The sequence below is a fragment of the Anas acuta genome, chromosome 3, assembly GCF_963932015.1.
Source record: "Anas acuta chromosome 3, bAnaAcu1.1, whole genome shotgun sequence".
NCBI lineage: Eukaryota > Metazoa > Chordata > Aves > Anseriformes > Anatidae > Anas > Anas acuta.
Window position 1 is genome coordinate 47,153,966 of NC_088981.1, and position 15,697 is coordinate 47,169,662.

The 15,697-nt window shown below is 39.1% G+C and overlaps 2 protein-coding genes across 4 annotated transcripts in view; one reads left to right on the forward strand and one right to left on the reverse strand.

The window, feature by feature from the left end:
• The window catches only part of PACRG (parkin coregulated), a 217,604-nt gene extending 213,366 nt beyond the window's left edge, over positions 1–4,238 (reverse strand). Inside the window, exons 1-2 of one of the 2 annotated variants that reach the window (XM_068676965.1) lie at positions 4,088–4,238; positions 3,749–3,915 (exon numbers count right to left, since the gene is read on the reverse strand). In XM_068676965.1, the coding sequence (XP_068533066.1) occupies positions 3,749–3,895 (147 nt within the window). In that variant the 5' untranslated portion in view covers positions 3,896–3,915; positions 4,088–4,238. The remainder of the gene's footprint in view (positions 1–3,748; positions 3,916–4,087) is intronic. The other variant, XM_068676964.1, reaches the window with a different exon arrangement.
• A 246-nt stretch (positions 4,239–4,484) lies between these two features.
• Positions 4,485–15,697, forward strand: part of PRKN (parkin RBR E3 ubiquitin protein ligase) — a 759,823-nt gene continuing 748,610 nt past the window's right edge. The window contains exon 1 of one of the 2 annotated variants that reach the window (XM_068676962.1): positions 4,485–4,521. In XM_068676962.1, the coding sequence (XP_068533063.1) occupies positions 4,515–4,521 (7 nt within the window). In that variant the 5' untranslated portion in view covers positions 4,485–4,514. Of the gene's footprint in view, positions 4,522–7,640; positions 7,662–15,697 lie in introns of those variants that run through there. The other variant, XM_068676963.1, reaches the window with a different exon arrangement.

Below are 15,697 nucleotides of genomic sequence, written 5' to 3' on the forward strand. Positions count from 1 at the left end.
TGTATCTATCTACACATCACAAAGAATCTCTCCAGTTGAATACTCTGATTTAGTTCTTTAATCCAGGAAACAAACAATTCTCAGCATCACCCTCATTCCAGGTCCATTTAGAAGACATTCTAACTTTATGCCTTACACACAGGCTAGATGTGGCCCTTTATTAACAGCAGCTACTGACTGCTTTCATAAGACACAGATAGATGCAATAGTGGTATCTTAAAACATAAAACCTACTGGCTTACACACAAAGCCAAGAAGATCTGAATTCAGTATTCTGTCCAGAGGAGTTCAAATTGATATGCTGCAGAATACTTCAACTTACCTGGCAACTGTGTCACTAAAGGAGAGGAAATACAGAGGAAACCCATAGAGGAAAGATAACTCCAATTTTTTCTGAGGCACCTCTGGCATTTTATAGTAAGGAATTCAAGGTTCATAAAACATAGCAAAACCAAGGACAAATATTTCATTGCTTTATTGGTTCAGCACTCATGAGGGGGTGTCTTAGGTTCCAGTTCTGTTTGAAAAACATGAGATCCATTCTAATAAGTAATAATGGACACAAAGTACCCACACTTCCGAAACTGCATGACTGATCTATGCACTACCCTATGCTGGCTAGTGAGTTTCCTACCCTGCCTCTTTCTAGCACTGTGAATCCTAAATTTTCGCAGCACAGCAACAGAACTTTGAAAAGACACATACACACTTTCCTCTGACATCGTTTTCACCTCAGTAATCTTGTAGTTTGTTGGCTAAGAATCTTTTAAAAGTTGGGAGATAGACTGGAATTCACTTTCTATAGTTCCCTTTAAATAATAAAATAAATCCTCTCCCTGCAAAAGTGCTTTTACCACTAGTTTATTAAAGAAAAGGGGGCACTAACACTCTTATACACTTACAGAAAACAGGAAAGAGTAGCAACTATCCAGTGGGAATCAGAAGTGAAGAGATATCTTCCTGCTGTCCACATGCATGTACAGATATTTTTGTACTTGCTACCCTGTGTATAATTTTTAAATTATAATTCTAATTCTACCCCTGCAGTACATTCAAAGTGTGAGCATGTAATATGGCATTCTTGATTCCATGTGGAGGACAAAATGAGAAAAATGTAAATGTCATGATATCTAGCTTGTTAGTATAGAAGACCTTTATTGGATCTTGGTCTTAATCTCAACTGCTGTACAAATTTCTGATTTTGGAAGGCAGTAACATACAACACATTTTCCAGTTCAGGAACTATTTTCTTGGTGAATATTTACTAACTAAGGTATCCTGATTAGTAAATTTTAGATATAATATGCCAAAGCCGAGAAATGTCTTGAATATTCTATGAAAATCACCAGAGGCCTATGTTCCTGTACTTACTACTGGCTATGAAAGCAGACCGTTGGAAAAAACTTCTTCCATCAACTTTCACTTAAAATAGCTTAGTAAGATACTCTTTATACAAGCAGTATCAGAGAATTCTAGAACCTTTAATGCTATATTTACAGTCATGTATGAATAATGGTAAACAGTTAGACTCTATACTCTTCTTCTTACTACATGCTTGCAGCAAAGGTTATTAATTTGTACCTCATAGTCTGACCTGGAGATGCTGAACATGTCACTGACAACACTGTGTCTTGTCATGCTGTTAAAAAGAATTACCATGCTTTAACTATATTAGCCTGCTCTGCTTTTAACCCTCCAATCAACTCCTAAGCCTTCCATGACAACTTCATCTCTGATGCCCACCTCTGACAAGTGAGTACTTAATAAAACTGACACTCCATTTCATCAGCTGTTGGGAAAGAGAAGAGGAACTCCCATTTCTGCACAGCCAGGGTGGCAGTAAGAAAATCCTTTCTCTATTCTGACCTTTTGCACACTGACCTCAGGGAAATAATTCCAGTGGCTGCCTGTCCTCGCTCAGAACTTTTGGAAAAACAGCCTGGCAGGATGAATCTTTCAGGACCTTCATCAGTTTCACTGCTTCCTAGGGATGCAGGAACAGAACCTGTGGAATGGCTCAGGACTCAGTTAACCCTACCTCTGACAGGGTGCCATGGGGGCAGGCAGGCAGGGCAACAACCAAAAAGGTTCCCAGACAGATCAGGGAATTGCTGCTGTGGGAGAGTTCCACAGCTTAGCCAGGGAAACCCATGACTGATTTGGTCTTCTGCTAGGGATCTTCTGCTAGTATCCCACGTCCAATGGGATACTGAACCACTTGACCTCCAGAGGTCCATGCCAAATAACATGAAACATTATTCAGCGAGTGGCTCCAAAGGCAGTAGATTTGCCTTTTTGCTGTCGCCTGACAACACTACCATGATTACCATGATTCTGCTAATATTTAGCAAGTTAGAAGAATTGTGACCATAAAAGTTAAAATTCTATAAATATTTAAAAGAAAACTTAAATTCTAATTAAAGTGATAGCTAGTTATGTTCATAAAGGCTCCTTTTTAAAAAATCAAATACATGTATTTCTCAAACCCTGATGAAACTGCAAGTTCCTCCAGACTATATCACGTATCTTTTACATATCAAGATGTGAACAAGTATATATCAATGCTCATAACTTGAATTTTGTCCAGTGAAATATCTTTAAAAATTAATCCTTAAATTCACTGAAGTGTTATAGTCTACTCCACACATCTCTAGAGTTAAAAACAAGATAATCTTTAAAACACACCTTGCGCTATTTTTGCATTGTATTCTTCCCACTAAGATAAAATATATTTTGTCTTTACTAATACGAAGAAAGCTGTTTATGCATACAATTTCTATTCCATTTAAAGTTTGTTTTAAGATGGACTTTTTTTTAAGAGGGTGCTCTGACAGGTAAGTCTAGAGACTGCAAGAGGAAGCAAAACATGGGAAATTATGTATTTCATAGCTGCAATCAGAAGGATATATAGAATAATAAATAAAATCAAACACAAAAAGGTGAGAATTCAAGACTTTGTTTACATCTTGATTTGTGTGGGGAAAAAAAAAAAAGTCCAATTCAGAAGTTTAAGGATACGTGTGCTCGTATTAGTTTTTCCGCTTACACATTGACCATTTGTATTCTGTGCTAGTTAAAACTTTAAATCTGATAAAAGTAGATAAATAAAACAGTATAAAGCAATTTGAAAGGCCATGATCCTAGTAATTTCACTCATGTACCTCCAATTGTTAGAAATTAGGTTTGTTAATGAAAATGAAGCTTGCTGGATCAACTCCCCTTTGAACTATCAGCTGGAAAATTAGTTTGTTTCCTGTCTAGTGTTCTTATAATTGTATGTGAAAGCATTTTACCATTTTTCAAGATTATTTTTAAAAACTAATGTATTTTCCAGGTCTTTGCCATCTTGTGTGATGCTTACATCAAACTTATACCACACTGTGACAGCACATGAGAATACTTTCAAAAAATACTTTTCCAAAACACTATCATTTGATGGTATTTTGCTACGTGCGAGGTAGTAAGCCAAGTAATTCCATGGGCTGACAGTTTAATACAGCGTGACAGAAAACTCGTGGCACCAAAGCAATACCCTTGGAGGTGCGGCATCACCCTGAGGCACAGGCTGTTACCTCAGGATAGTCATCCTGTGAAGTCCGAAGGTGAGTTTAGCCACCAGCAAACTCCAGGTGAAGTTTTAGCCCCCGCCCAGCTCCCTCACACCCCCAGTTTCACCCCGCTCTGCTTCCCGGCGGCGTGGGGGTGCGTTAAGCGCCCCCCTTCCCCCGTGTGCCAGCAGCGCACGTACCACGCTGTTCTTCATGAGGGCCTTGACGGTGAAGCCGTCGGTCACCTGCTGCCGGATTTTCTTCGTGCGCCCCAGCGGCTCCTGCTTCTGAGGGCGCCGCTCGCCGACGGGCACCGCGGGGCTTGCGGCCGCTTTCTCCACCACCATCCCGAGAGCCGACGGACAGACTGCAAGGGCGGGCAGACAGACAGACAGACACCGGCCCCCACCGCAGCAAGTCAGAAATCGCGCCGAGCCCGCCTGTGCCCCCCCTTCCCCGCCGGCGGCACCCCGCTTCTGCCGCCCCCAGCCCGCACCCCCCCCTCTGCCCCCGTTGCCCCGTCCCCAGCCCCGCCTCACCCCGCGGCGGGGGGCGCTCGGGAACGGTTGGAGACCGTTGGGGACCGTTGGGGACCGTTGGGGGGCTGGCACCCCTGGAGCCGGCGACTCGCGCCCGTCGCTAGGCAACGCGTCAACAACCCGCCGCCATGACGGGGGGGGGGGACTGGCGGGGGGCGGCCACGCTCACGGGGGAAACCCCAGTGTGGAATAAACCAAGCTGAGGAGCCCCACGCAGCGGGAGGGCGGGCGGCGCTGAGCCAGCCGGCAGAAATTAGCAGAAATTAATTAAAAAGTGTGTGTGTGTGTGTGTGCGCGTTCAGGCGGGGAGAGAAGCCGGCGGTCACGTGAGGTGCCAGGACGCCAGAACTACATTACCCAGAAGACCCCGCCCCCCCCCCCCCCCCCCCACCGAGGCCCTCCCGCAGCTCGCCCCCTCGCCGCCGCCATGATAGGTGAGTGAGTGAGTGAGCGCAGCCCGGATGCGGAGCCTCCCGCGGGGCCGCCCCTCCGCTGCCCCGCCGGGCGTCACGGCCCCCGCCGCCCCCTGCCCCGCCGTCACCGCCTCCTCTCTGCCCCCTGATACTGCTTATCCCCCGTTTTTGCTCCTCTGGTGTGGGATAAGGCGGCAGCAGCCGGTCCCGGGGTTGTCCCCAAGGTCACTCCGTGTTGGTTTGAACTCCTGCGGGGCGAGGTCTGCGGGGTGGGCTCGCTCTGGCAGCGCTCGCTGGATGCGGTGTAAAAATAACAAAACAACAAAAAAAAAGTCGCGTAATCCTCGTGGGAGAGGGGAGTGTGGCTGGTTGGGCTGCTAGGTGGCTGTCTGGTGCGACACGCGGGGCAGGTTGCTCAGCTGGCAGCTTTCCTCTGGGATTTGGGAGGTGAATCCGTGGCTGCCGAGCCCCACAAATTACAGGGCCACTCTCTTCTCTCTCTCCTCTCCACATTGCTTTATTTAACTTTTTAAATTTTGTGGTCTATCTGAATCTAAAGCTGTAAAATTCAAACCCATTATTTGTCTTCCTCGAGCTTCTTGTTTCATCTGCAGTGTAGGTAACATTGTTACGTGCCTACATAATACATGACCTGTTGAAAAGCAAGCAGTGTCTGATCAAAAAGTCGGAATCTTTTTAAATTAAACATCTCAAGAATGTCTTTGCAAATTACTCCAAGGTTCCTGTGGAACTTTCAACAAGATTAAATTTTGGTAGAGAAATGAATTTGATTATTTGTGTAATGTTTTTTTTTCCTTTAGCTTTGCGAGCACTTAAAATATTTATGTGGCCTTTTCAGCCCGTATACATATTATGCAGCTGGTCTCATACTGAAACCTTTTTTAATGCATGTTGTTGGTTTGGGGCTTCCTCCCCTGCCCCAAGATATGAGAGAGTATTTCAGATAAAGGCCTTGGCTCAAGGAAAGCACAAGAGGTCAGGTATTCTACTATATCATGTTACAATGTTACCACTTCTGCTGATTTGATGCCTTATAGTGTATAAAGTGTGTGTTTACAGAACTACTTTGTTTGTTTGTATTTGAGTGCTTTAACAACACTTTAAAAAGGTAAGTTGAGTGTACATAAGTGACTCACCATACAGTTACAGAGTTCATGCCTCCAGCCTTCGTAATCTTCATGATAACGTTTACTCACTGTGTGTACAGGTAACATATTTATATGACTGAGGAATTGTTATTTTACTTTCACTGCGGCAGACAAATGTTTGTGAGTATTTATTATGAACTACTTCCCAATTAGTTGCAAGCTTATAAACACAGCCTTACATGCCCTGTTGTGTTGAATGAATTAAGCAGCAACCTTTTATGAAAAAAAAGTGAAAAAAATACAAAAACACAGACACACACACACACAAACTAAAAAACCTGTGTAAATATAAGAGTTGTTTTCACAGTGCATGATATAGTGAGCTAGTCTAATAGTCTGCTTTCTGAAGTTTCCTCTAAACACTTAAGAGCTAGGAATATAGTGGCAAAAATGGAGACAGGAAGGGAAGAGGGAAATAATGTTCAATCTGTGCCAACTCTCCTTTGATCTGATTGTTTAAAGAATTATGCTATGAGGTACATGATATATTTTCCAAAATGTGTTACAGTCACATCTCTGGAAATGTTTGATGTCCTCTAAGAGTTCTTGTGGCAAGAAATTCTACAAGACAATTCTGCAGCACAGGGCAATTAATTCCTTTAATTGATTTTTAATTTCCTTTCTCTCACTTTCATTTAATGCTTCTTAGTGCTTGTGCTGTGAGATAGAACAAACCTGATTACCATGTTAGCATTACTATTTTATATTTTTATCATATTTTTTTTTCGTATTCATCTCACTATTTTTTTGCCTGGTGAAATTGGTTAACATTTTTACTCTCTTTCTCTTAAGTGTTTGATCATGCTTGCACTCTTCTTTCAACTTTTCTCTTCCCCAAGAAGTGTTTCAAGTTTTGCGTGTGTTTTCTTTTTTTTTTTCTTAGAGGAAGGATTTTTTTTTTTAAAGTATCATTCCAGAAGAGGCTAGACCATTGACTTATATAACTGTTTCTTAATATTCTTCATATGATTTCTCATCCTGCTTGTTATTACATTCCCATCTTGTTGTTATTTGTTGACTGAAAAGAGATTTGCAAAGAAAGATTTGCCAATAGATAGATTTCCCAATGCTAACATTTTACTTGGGGAAAAAAATACACAATAAAAGAAAGATGCTTATTTTCAATAGGAGGTTATTCCTTGAGGGAGGATTTCAAAATATGCAAATGTCTTTATTTTCATCTGTGTGACATCTGCATTTAGAATACCATATCAGCAAGCTAATTACGTAACAGTCCATTTGTGTGGAAAGTCCAGGGACAAATTTATCTGGTAAGGGCATGGCAGCTGACCCGTGCATGGCACTGCGCTGAAGTCATGAGTGTTTCTGGAATTTTAATTCTTCAGAACGTCTTTAAAAGTATTTGTCAAGATAAATGCCAAAGGTGCCTCTTGCTTTTATAGATGCTTTTAGATGACAGTTTGTTCTGTAATGTGCTTCACTTCTTGCGTGAAGTTACAGGAATGATTCCACAACTGTCCTTTCACTTATGCATATATTATTTAAAGTTACAGCCTATTTATACTGCTTGCTGATGGGTTGTTGAGTTAAGAACTTCAGAAAAAAAAAAAAAATATATATAGATGCAATTAATCATTTTTACTCAAGAAAATGACTCAATTATATACATGAGAAACACTAAATTAAGCATTCAATTTGAACAGAGCGTACTGTATGTGTATTTGTGGTGGTTTTTCCTTGCTGGGCAGTTGGACTCCACCATAACCACTCTCTCACTTCCCCTCCTCAGAAGAAAAGGGGGAGAAGAAAATATGCTGGAAAAAAAAAAAAAAGGCTCCTGGTTGAGATAGGGATAATTTAATTAAAAAGAAAAGGAACGGGAGGGGGAGGGGGTAGCAAAGGCTGTGTGGAAGCACAGAGAGAGGAAAAAATATTCTCTACTTTCCATCAATGATTGATGTTCAGTCATGTCCCAGGAAGCAGGGCCTCAATATGCCTAGCAGTTGTTTGGGAGACAAAACCAGGAGACAAGTAAGTACTTGAGTAAGAGACTTGGTAAGTACTTGATCAACGTTTGGGAGATCTGGATTCTTGTCTTTGCCTGAGAACTAATTCTGGGCAAGTGTTTGTCTCTCCTGAAAATGAACATCTCAGTTGTAAAACAGGAGACATCATAGGAGGTGAAGATCATAGTTGTAGATTGCTAGCTTTATTAATCTCATGAAAATTAGAATTATTTGAAAATTAGCGGTCAATTTTTTTTTCTCATTGTTGCATAAGAAAGGATGATTTTTTTTATCAGCATTTGGCCAGGACTGAGGGAAATGGATCCAAGTCATCTTGGTCAAGGCAAAGTAAGTGCCTAAGCGTTCTCTCCTTTTCTTCAGTGTTTGAAGACAGAGAATCCAAATGTTTTCTTCTCCTTTGTATTACTCTACAGGAATCCCACAAAAAAGTCATTTCCTTCTAATGCTTATCTGGTAATCACCTATTATAAGTAAATGAAATAATTAAGGAAAAATATATAAATTACTTAAGTTGGTATATCTTTCTGGCACCAGTCAGCAAGCATATTATGTGTTCTGAGCTTTTGGTGCTCATTACATGGAGCTTGCTTTTACTGTTCTACAGGTGTCAATAATTATAGTTGGAATTATAAGCAAAAGTCTGGAAAAACAATTGTTTTCTCAGCCATTTGTTCAGAAGTTTTCAGAAATGTTTCACAGGTTCTTAAAGCTTTTATCTATTTCAGTATTTGAAAGATTCCGTTCTTTTTCGTAACTTTGATACATGTAACATTGGTAAAATACTGGATTTCATTTTTCCAGCTTGGTCAGAGCAGAAAAAAAAAACATTTATAGTGAAGATCTCAATCTTAAGTCTTCATTTATTTTTTTCTTACAGGTCTATCTATTTGACAGAGTTACACAATTTGAGTCTTTTTTTAAACTAGGTGAAGTCTGTAAGGTTTGATAAATAAAATCAGTACAGCATCCATGTAGACACATTGCACTGCTTGTCTGTTATCGCTAGTGTCATGCTGCTTTGCAATGAGCTGCTTGTAGTGCACTGTCAAAATGTTGGAGAGCTTTTTTTTTGTGAGGACACAAAGAATATACAGTAGGGCCTTAAGTATTTATGAAATATGTTTTGCAATGAATTTGCTGTTAGTTTACATGCAAGCCTTGCTATTTCAGAGTGGTTATTGATGATAATTTTAAGGTTAAATTTTTTCTACCACTAAAATGAGAGAGAGAAAATACTGTTAGCTAATGATGTAATTATGGAGTAATAGTCATGATGAAATGGTGAGAGGGTTGTATTTAAATATGGTTTTAAAAACAAACCCCTATTGTTCTTGTAAGCCAGAAACAAATGAAACATGTTTCATTATTACGATTTTACATATGAAATATTTCTTGGTTGACTTAATTAGCCATTCATTGACTAATTCTAAGTAACATTTCTTAATCATTTTCTGTAACTGCTAAAGAGAGATCGTTTGCTTTGGAAAGAAAATATAAGTGGTAGAATAACAGGTCTTGTGGATGAGTTTGTTTACTATTTGCTTTTTGCTTTAAAGGATAATAAAGATGGAGCTATTATGAAGTTGAGGGCTGCTTTTTTTAAATTAGCAACGAACAACATCAGGTTGGTCAGGAAGTAAATACACTACTGTTACTTTGAAAGATGATAAAAGATATCCTTTGTGGGTTGACAAGAACTAGACAAAGACTTCCCATAGGCATGTGTACCTAAGTTAATTTGATAAGAGAAAATTTTCAGGTCGCAAAATTCCCAGCAGTGTAATTTGATGCACCATTGCTAATCTGTGTCCTGTGGTGAAGAAGGCTAAAACTGTAGCAGGGAATGTGACAACAAATGCTAATCATAGGCTATCATAAACAGCAAGTGAAGTAACCCTTTTTTCAGCTCTTTAGCAGCATACAGCTTTTCTGTTGCTATCTTGTCATAATAATGTCATCTTTTAATAAATAAGCATTAGCAAATCTTCTGCTTCACTGTTTGCTGTATCAAGCAAATACTACAGCGAAATCAGTATATATTTGTGTTAAAAATAGAAAAAAGATACAAAGCTAACAATGTTATTTTGTGTTTTATACTACTACTCGTTTTTTACAATGGGAAGCTAGCAGTTCTGTAAATTTATCAGTTTTCTATTTTATTTTTATTTATTATGTAGGCTTCTTAAAGGGTTACTTAAAAGTCTAAATTGTGGAAATTCAGTTCATAGTTAGGTCCTCAACTTCACAAAAAAAGCAAAGAAAAACCCCACAAAACAAAAAACAACACACAAAACCAAACAAAAACCAAAAATCAACAACTTCAGGTTTGTACTCTGGAAATATATTTTCAGATGGGGAAAACAACTTTGCTCAGCAAAGTACACTTGATAAACAGCTCTTTGAGATACTTTTAAAGGAAGAAAAAAAAAACACACAACAAAACAGCAACAACAGAAAGCAGTGCTATGTGCTGAATAGCATAGGTATAACACAAGATACAGATGAGGCTTAACACGTAGACTTAAAACACAGGTTAGTGTGAGGATTTGTTTTCATGTTACAAATTAGGCTACAGCAGTGCTGTCTTTAGGTATTGCTGTTTCTCTTGCTGTACACTGCTCATTCGTGCCCTTAAAACAAGGAATGAATCTTTCAGTTGCAGCGGAGCAACAGTCTCCTGAGGCACATTGTGAAGTCAAAAATTAATCTGGAAGCTCTTCCTTCTTAATCTGGGCCAGTTCCTGGAGTTAGTTCACTGTGGTGGCCCCAAAGTTATATGGCTGTAATAAAGGGACAACCCTTAACCCTGTTTTATTGCTTGGCCCTTTATATTGTCAAGTCATGCACGAATGGTGGTGGTGTGTGATGCTGCTGATTGCCACCTAAGGAGAAAATTTTGGTGCCCTGCCACCTAGCTGTGTGTTCCTTGTGCTGATACTTACATTCAGTTAGCCCCACACTGAGCTAATTGAGTGACATAGGTTATCAGAATAACACTTTTGGGCTGGGGGAAGTTCTATTCTTTTTTTTTTTTTTTTTCATTTTATACCCAATATCTGCGTATCGCATCAGGCAAGCACGACTGTTGGTGCTAGAGAACTGACAGCCCACAGCTAGATTGGCTAAGTTACCTCTTAGCCAACAACACTGGCAATATCATGTTCCTGAAAAGGCTCTCTGCAAGCTTTCTATAGGCATTATAGGAAAAAAAATTAAAAAGAACAAAAAAAGAAAGAAGACTTAAACTGACTTAAGACTTAAATTTGCAGGAAGATATGGGGGTGGCTTCATGGAATTTAACAGGACGTATCTCAGAGAATAAAAAAAAAAAAAGGGGGGGGTGGGGGAGAAAGCCCCAAACCATTAAAAAAAAAAGTAGCAGATGACCTCTAGATAGCATTGTCAGGTCAGCATTTCTGTAGAGAATGGGAGATGAAGATGACAGTAGGGATGGGTTGTGAAGGGCTTTGACAGTGAAATATGGCTCATACAGCAGTAATCAAGTCAGGGGAGAATGGAAACTGGGGTGAAAGTTTTAGCTATCTGGATGACTGATCATACCCTTCTGTGTTGCACTCTTTTTCATAGTGTTGGTAATCTCTGCTTTATGCATAAGTATTTCTGTTTCTCATTGTTATGAAAATAACCCCGAAGAAGGAAAATGAGAATGAACTCCTTCATTATTTCCCCGAACAAGTTCAGACTAGAGAAAAAAAAAGTAGAATTCTGCAGCATTCTGTTCATCTAGCTGGTAGTTCTGAAAAGAAAATGTAACTCCCTAAATGTAGGTGTTACTTTGTCACACCTCATGTACTGTGATCAGGTAGGTTATTGAAGCTCTTCAGTCACCAGTATTGTTTCCAAAATCAGGTTGTACCCATAAAACTCCACCAGTCATTGTGCTCAGTCCCACCTCCTATAAACATTTTGAATTAAATAAAAAACAAAATCTTGAATTAAAAAGAAGGGTTTTTATTAAGGAAAGCCTTAATGGCAAACTGAGAGAATTCCTACCAAGTTTTTGAACTTGTAGTTTGCTGAAGTACGTTACGCCAATTTAACATCCAGATCAGCTTTCTCTGGAAGAGCATAACTACATGAAACAGGTGATACTGCATCTGCTGCTGCTGTGGGTGTTGGAGGGAGGAGAGGCAGAGTCAGCTGTGTGATTGTGTATTTCTAGGATGCACTATGCCTGACTTTTTCAAAAGATTTACTGGGTTCTAAAGCATGAAATTCAACATCTTGTGTTTTATCTCAGTCTCTGAGCTCTATGAAGAGTTTTTGCAACAAATTAATAGCGGACATCAAAGACAGGTGGCCCGCAGGCTGATAAACACTGGTGTTTAGTTAAGTGTTAAGAAGTGTACTGCTTTCTAACAGAGGACTTAAAAATGTGGCATAGCTGACTTGTAGGAATGTATAATTTTACTATCCCCCATGCCTTGTAAAAGGCCAAAGCTCTTCGAAATATTTGTCTATTTTGAGGAAAACAATATTCAATCATTTTATTTCTTAGGTTTGCTCTGGATTAATGCCTTTGAAATCATATGCCATATTTTGAGCATGTGGGAATTATGAGAGCTGTGCATATTTTTAAAATGACAGAGTTTTACACCAGAGAGTATAACGTTTTCTTTTACCCTATGCCTCTCACACAAAGTGGCCTAAGAAAAGAAGTTATCTTCTCCTTAGAAAAATACACAGCATAGGCCATTGGTGCTAGTGGTGCCACAGGGCAGGGCTCCAAATGGCAGGGGGCAAAGCTGCCCCCAGGACCTGTGTCAGCCCCCGCAGAGATCCCAGTCAGGGACCTTCCAGAGAGGTTAGGCTGTGTCGGGCAGCATCAGCCTCCTCTTCCTTCCCATGGCAGCCTCTCCTGCTGTGAGCTGAACTTCAAGGAAAGGTTGGACCTGGTGCTTAGGGTCACGGTGTAGTGGGTGGCATTGTTGGCAGGGTGATGGTTGGACCATGTGATCTTGGATGTCTTTTCCAACCTTAGTGATTTTATGATTCTATTCTGTGGTTCTGCAGCTATAGGAGATTAGGGAGGGAAAACTGCAGTCCCACAAGTTGTGCTGGACTGATTCTGACTCCTGAAATGGGGCATAGCCGTTGGATTTGCATTTCTAACTGTGGTTACCATACGCCTCAAAAGATAATAATGGTTTACAGTTCCTGTAAAATGCATAAGGAAATGTAATGGAAGGTAATCTTATTTGGAAGATGCGATCAAGTCCCAGTGGTAGGCTTGGGAATGCACAGGTTGGTGCCAGTTTAGCAACCAAAGGGAAAGTATTTGGGGAGTCCTCTAATTAGAGGTTTGGTTGTTTGTCTTGTCTTGTCATCTTGGTATTCTATTTTGTTTCATCTGTTCTGGATGTTTCTACCACAATACATACTGGAATAATGGTATTTTTTAGTTGTAGATCACTAAGACACGTTCTTCAGGAATATATGGAATAATATTTCTGATGTTTAATCTGATTAAATATAAAATGAAATCTGAGTATAAAAGAGTACCTGCATTTTGTACACATGACCTATTTCAAGCCTTTTTATTCTGCAATTGTAATTGTATCATAATATATACAGAACTGCATCAAGAAACAGCGTTTGTTTTACTGGGTATGTACTTTGTTGATTCTTTTCCTACAAAATGTTTTGCTATGACTTTATCAGTAAGGTTTTAAAAAGTTAGTATCATATGAAATTGGTTATCTTTAAGAGACTTCTGGATTCTGTTAGATACATGTGGGCATTTTGGATTTGTTTGTTTCCTGGAAGAGTCCTACCCTTTTCTCTGTTGTCTGGTTAGTACAGGTGTATCTGAAAATGAGATGGTGAGTAGATAGGATAAATATGTGTGTAAGACCTGCTTCTGTATTGTGCTAAATGCTTGTGGTAGTAGCGTTGTGTAAGTCAATTCCGATCTAGCTAAATCAGTCATGAAAAGATACTGTTCCTATTTCTTTTTCCCTTCCTTCTCCCCCACATTGTCTGCTGCCATCTGTGCATCATGCCTCATTCCTCTCACTGACCATATTACTAATTGGACCGTTGAACTAATTAAATTTACTATCGTAGTAAAAACCTGCCCATTTTTGCTGGATATCGTCTTCATGGAATGGCCCAGTGAACACCAACGTCAGCTCAAGATAAGTGGGAAGTGCAGAAGGAGAGAGCAAAAATAGGACAAAACAATTTTAGCAGGATGCTTTTTGATCTGTGTAGCCCTTCTTGTGTATGTTCACCCTCAATTAGTGTGGCATATGCTCAGCTTCTACTGATGTCAGGAACATATACAGAGCTGACCAAGGATTTCACAGTCCTTTGGACCAAAGAAAGAAGATTATATAGGAATTCCTCTCACTTTTTCAAAACGACAAAGATAAACTGAAAACAGCATTTGTAGCAGGAACAAAATTCTTGCATAATGAATGTGTGACTATAGTATCTATTTTTATCTGTGAAAATATTTGTTCCAGCTCATCTGTGAGATGAGAATAAAATTAAGAATTCCAAATTCCACTGCTAACTGGAAATAATTAGAGAAAGGCCTATTCTAAAAAAATATGCAAATTCATATGATATTTTCTAATGAATAACAGCAAATGCTACTGCTTAAGAGTCCTTGCCAAAGTAATGCATGTCATTTTTGTAGGTGCATTGACAGCTGAAGCCATTATTGGATTCTGTTTTGATAGCATTGCCTCAAGAAGTGGAGTAGCTTTCCTAATTAGAAACACATACATCCCTATTTACTCAAATTAATTTATTGAACTAAAATAGGCTGTATCATGAGACTATCTGTTGTGTAAGTGGTCAAGCTATAGAAGCAGACGACAATACTGAGAATGGTGCAGGATTTTCAGGTCATTGTATTTAGTAGAAGCCCAAGGGAAAGTACAGCCATTAGTGGAAACTCTGTTACTTTGCAAAGTAGTTCTATGTAAAAGAGATGCAATTTGTTCTTGTCAATCAATTCCATTATTTATTGATTTTTGTGTGTGTGTATGTGATACATTGTACATAAGTATTGTACTGAAAATCAACACAAAATGTAGCCGGTGATGTGTGGAGTTTTCCATTAAACAAGGAAAAAATGGAAATTTAGAAATCTACAGAATGCAACTGTAAAGTTCAGTTTGGAGATTATTAGCAGGCAGGCTTTAATTATATAATTCTGTTATTTCATAATACATTATTTCTACCATCTGAACTACAGTGTGTTCTGTCATGCAAGTGATTACATTTTAGGAGGGCTTATTTCATAAGTAGCTAAATTTTAATACAATAAATTATGATCTTTAAAAACTGTATTGTAACATTTTCTAAGTTTTCAAATATTGTACTGTAGGCCTCCCCCAGTCCCTTTGTATTTTGTCATTGCAAAAAGAAGAGAAAGATGAATGACCTTACACAACAATTCAAGAACCTATTGGAAACTTCTCATCTTTTTCTTCCTGAGGTTGGATAAGATGGAGAAAATCAGATCACTGCTCTACACTTTTTGAGGCAGAGTGAGGCCTTCCTAATTATATTGCCCAAAAGATGGTTTAGTAGCTTTTATATTGCATCAGTTTATAAACATTTTTACATTTTCATTGTTAATGTTTGACCCAGGAAAAAATCTAGCACAAAAATTATCCTTTTGAGGATTACGAAAATAACTGAGAGATTTGCCACAAACAAATTATAAAATCTGTATTAAAATGATAAGACAAGGAATCATTCATTTTTTTTTCCCCAGCCATTTGTCAAAATTAAATTTGAGTTCAGCAATCTTAAGGGTAGAAATTAATTGTAAGGCTCCTTCTTATTTAATGTCCAGACATTTCTACTGTGGTAGCTGGCACTTGTACTGGTAAGCATGCATCTCTCAAGTCAATCTGTTAATGAGTTCTCATGAATTCAGTGAAAACATTTCAGTAATTTGTCACAACTATGATGCACTAAATACACATCACCTTTATGTATGACATTTTAGTGATGTTTTCTGTTTTACAATGGCTGTATGCCTATCTTGTGTAAGCCACA